General features: G+C 39.6%; 1 protein-coding gene across 1 annotated transcript in view; it reads right to left on the bottom strand.

The window, feature by feature from the left end:
* The window catches only part of ptprma (protein tyrosine phosphatase receptor type Ma), a 118,968-nt gene that overhangs the window by 26,725 nt on the left and 87,243 nt on the right, over positions 1-5,000 (bottom strand). The window contains exons 19-20 of the mRNA XM_073487916.1: positions 2,492-2,624; positions 411-443 (exon numbers count right to left, since the gene is read on the bottom strand). Coding sequence (XP_073344017.1) covers positions 411-443; positions 2,492-2,624 — 166 coding nt within the window. The remainder of the gene's footprint in view (positions 1-410; positions 444-2,491; positions 2,625-5,000) is intronic.

Consider the following 5,000-nt stretch of genomic DNA (forward strand, 5'->3'; position numbering starts at 1 on the left):
GTTCAGGGTCACAGGTTTAGGGTCGGGGTCACAGGTTTAGGGTTCAGGGTCACAGGTTTAGGGTTCAGGGTCACAGGTTTAGGGTCAGGGGTCACAGGTTTAGGGTCAGGGGTCACAGGTTTAGGGTCGGGGTCACAGGTTTAGGGTCAGGGGTCACAGGTTTAGGGTTCAGGGTCACAGGTTTAGGGTCGGGGTCACAGGTTTAGGGTCAGGGGTCACAGGTTTAGGGTCGGGGTCACAGGTTTAGGGTTCGGGGTCACAGGTTTAGGGTCAGGGGTCACAGGGAAGCAGGGACACAGGAAGGACAGACTTGGAGTTCAGGGTTTCAGGTGTTTCAGGTGTGTCGGCTTGATGTTAGGGTGAAGGTGAAGGTTACAGGTGAGAGGTCAGAGGTCAAACAGGTTACTTACAGGTAATAAGTGTAGGAGTGATAATTTCTTCGTCTGAGTGGTGGGGGGCGGAGCAGAGGGAGGGATGGAATGGAGGGAAAGAAAAAACAGAAAAACAGAAAAAGGAAAACAACAGATTAATGTCTCGGAGAGAAAAACAGAACAGATGAGTTAAATTATTGTGTGTGGAGGTGGAGAAGTGGAGAGTGGTGATTGGCTGGTATAATGTGTCAATCAAAGTGTGAAGGGGAGGGGACACATCTGATTGGAGGTGAATGTGTGAAACGAGGTTTGTAGGTTCACCTGAACATCAGACACCTGAGGCTCCATCTCAGTTTATATATATTAAACAAACATCAGATTAACGTCATCCACTCAAAGTTCTGATGTGCTCGTCAGAAGAATGAAGATGTGAACTGTCCATCAAAAGTCTCAACAATAACTGGTCCTATCATCAGTACGATCGTTACAGTTTAACAGATAGAAACAAGGACAAACTCTGACTGAAGTATTGTTTAAATGCAGTATTTCTACTCGGCGGTAACTGAGTTCTTGTTGCACCACCAGAATCTTTGTATTTGGGTTAATACTGATGAGTGAAGTATAAATATTCTGTAACAGAAATGGTGTAATTATCCTTTAATCACATGCTGAACACCTCAGAACTACTTTGTGGAGATCATCCCTCCACCCATCAGCTGCATCAGGGTGTAGTAACACACTGTGTCTGGTCACCCTGCAGCCAATCACAGTTTAAACAGCCAGCGTCCTATTTTCACTCCCGCTGTAATGAGTCTGACCTCCGTCTGCTCACAGAGTGGAAATCAAACGCACCCCGTCAACATTAAAAAGCTCATTAGAGACCGAACCACCGCCTCTCTCTCTCTCTAATATCTGTTACAGAGATCAGAGCTCGATCGGCCCGACAGACGAGTCCGACTGAAACTCACCACGTCGTACCAACACACACACACACACACACACACGCGCGCGGGCTCTCTTTGTATAAATGTGTGTGTGTCTGTAGCCTGAAGCCATTCAGCTCGAGGCGACTCTGAAAAAAAAACAAAGAATAAAACGTTCTTTCATCTAAATTTCTCTCTTATCGTCGACGTTCTCCAAACACAGAGGCCTTTCTCTCTGTGTTTAAGTGTGTGTGTGTGTATGTGTGTGTGTGTGTGTGTGTGTCCCAGCGGGGGTGTGTGTTTGATGTTGGAGAATAAAGTCGGTCTACATATAGTTTAATGGTGATTACTGCTGCAATCTGCTCCATTATTCATCCTCATCATCCTCTGTCACTGTGTGTGTGTGTGTGTGTGTGTGTGTGTGTGTGTGTCTTTGATGTCACTTCACGTATCTACAGATTAAACACATGTAATATGAAATAATAGCATTATGACAGTATTAGTAAAGTTACTGTGTTCGGCTCATATTCACATGATCCAGATCAACTTCTTAGTATTTTAATTATATGATCACTTTATGAAATCTGCTGCCAAAGTTGACCGTTCGTGTGTCGAGAGAATGAAATAGATCATATAAACCCGACTGACTCACATTAAACAGGACTGTGGTTCTGAGCTGGTTCTGGAGGTCCATGTTTTTCACAGGAGTTATGAATTAATATTGAATAAATTACCAGGAGACAGAAGAACACACTGCTGGTTTCAGTCAACAGATGTTGATATGAATCAGTTCAGTAATCTCCTGCTGTTTACTTTAACTAACACAAACTACTGTATGATAACCATTAACTACCATTAACATCACCTCACTGTCCTTGTTCTGGTTTCCTGTTCACAATACTTGAGACATAAATGAACATTAATAACTGTCATTGCTACCGTCTGTACAGTCCTGCATTATTACACATCAACACAAAGTGCAAGAATTAATAAACAAAAATAACAAAAGAATGAAAATGTTTTTAAATTGCAGAAGCAGCAAAACATTTGACTGATGATGAGCAGAAAGAACAATCAACAGCAAATGTTAAAGTGAGACTGAACACGGACCAACACAGTCACAAACAAACAAACTGCTGTGTGTTTATATATGTGTGTGTGTGTGTGTGTGTGTGTGAGTGAGTGTAAAATTCTTACCGTTTCTTCATCAGCAGGATGACTCCGAGGAAGATGATGATGAAGAGCAGGATGCCGGCGATGGATCCAGCAATCTTCACCGTGTGGTCCGACTGGTTCTCCTTTTCTGGTTCTGGTTTCCTGGTCGCAGCTCCTGAAACCACCGACCAACATTAACTGTGTTGAACTAACATTAAGTTACCTGTGAACTACACATCAACTACAGTTAACTACACATCAACTACGCTTACTACATATCAACTACAGTTAACTACACATCAACTACGGTTAACTACACATCAACTACGGTTAACTACACATCAACTACAGTTAACTACACATCAACTACGGTTAACTACACATCAACTACGGTTAACTACACATCAACTACGGTTAACTACACATCAACTACAGTTAACTACACATCAACTACGGTTAACTACACATCAACTACGGTTAACTACACATCAACTACAGTTAACTACACATCAACTACGCTTACTACACATCAACTACGGTTAACTACACATCAACTACGGTTAACTACACATCAACTACAGTTAACTACACATCAACTACGCTTACTACACATCAACTACGGTTAACTACACATCAACTACGGTTAACTACACATCAACTACGCTTACTACACATCAACTACAGTTAACTACACATCAACTACGCTTACTACACATCAACTACGGTTAACTACACATCAACTACGGTTAACTACACATCAACTACGGTTAACTACACATCAACTACGGTTAACTACACATCAACTACAGTTAACTACACATCAACTACGCTTACTACACATCAACTACGGTTAACTACACATCAACTACGCTTACTACACATCAACTACGATTAACTACACATCAACTACGGTTAACTACACATCAACTACGCTTACTACACATCAACTACGCTTACTACACATCAACTACGGTTAACTACACATCAACTACAGTTAACTACACATCAACTATGCTTACTACACATCAACTACGCTTACTACACATTAACTACGGTTAACTACACATTAACTACGGTTAACTACCAGCACACACATCAACCACAAATCACATAATACACACATTTATTAACAACCATCATCTGTGATTAACATTAATGGTCATTAAATGTTATTATAATTAACATTAATAATTACAATTAATGTTAACCACCTTTAGCTAAAATGACCTCATCTTAATATTGACCTCCATAAATCACAGTTATCTATTCATTTACATCTTCCTGCCAAATATATCAACACATTTCCTGCTGGTGAGCATCTTCAACAAAATACTTTCATTTCACAACCATTAACTACCATTAACACAAACTACTTCAGCAACTAGTACTACCACCACCACTGCTAAATACTTTCAACTGATATTTATGACCTTTATTTATTAATTCAGGTTTGTTTTTCTGGTCCCACAACCATCATTAACCTTCTTTGCCATTAATTAACATACATTTAATGAAGTAACTAATAATAACAAACATTCCGTATTAAATGATACTAAATGATAATAACATTTATTATACTGTAGTGTGATTAATTTCAGTTCTGGTTTCTTCACGACCACCATTACTTCATTTATTAACCTAATAATGACTAACGAACATTACCTCCAGTCATCTACCTGTAAAATACCACTAACTTAATAAATAAATAAATAATACATCTTAATAAATGCTTTTCTGACAATAACCTGGGACATAAGTCAACATTAATTACCATTATTAACCCAATAATTACCATTGCATTAACAACAATTAACCTGCAGTAATGATGTGCCTGTAAAATATAATTAAGTGCCTTTAATTAACATTTATTACCATCAGCTGCTGTTACATGTAAACACAGTCATTAATTAGTGTTAAAGCTCTCATGATAAAAATCTTTATTTAAAAAACATCATTTTATTATAAATATCATTCAGCTGGTAAATGTGACGTCTAACTGACAAACTGCATAAAGAAAATCCTCTTTATTAATCAGATGAAGCTGTAACACAGGAGGATCTGCATCAATTATAATATCGATCTGCATCAATTATAATATCGATCTGCATCAATTATAATATCGATGACTTGTTTTCTAATGAAGCCGTCGTTCAGACTGAAGAGGAGGAGAAGATGTGTGACGGACGGAGAGCTCAGAGTCCTTCTGACTGTATAATGTGATGAGATGTCAGGCCATGAAAAACCCATTACCTGCACTGTGTGTGTGTGTGTGTGTGTGTGTGTGTGTGTGTGTGTGTGTGTCCAGGTGTAATATCCTTCCAGATGAGTCTGTAGATGAGAAACGTTCAGGACGGGATGTCGCTGTAATATATGTGTGTGTCATTTTAGACCTCCAACACTTTCCCATTCAGAAGCTGACAACAGCCATCAGTCACTGTGTGTGTGTGTGTGTGTGTGTGTGTGTGTGTGTGTGTGTGTGTGTGTGTGGAGTTAAACTGGTCATGACGGAGATGTGAAATTGAAAACACGGTCCTCTCCCTCTCCGTCCGTC

The sequence above is a fragment of the Pagrus major genome, chromosome 19 (genome assembly GCF_040436345.1).
Source record: "Pagrus major chromosome 19, Pma_NU_1.0".
Lineage (NCBI taxonomy): Eukaryota > Metazoa > Chordata > Actinopteri > Spariformes > Sparidae > Pagrus > Pagrus major.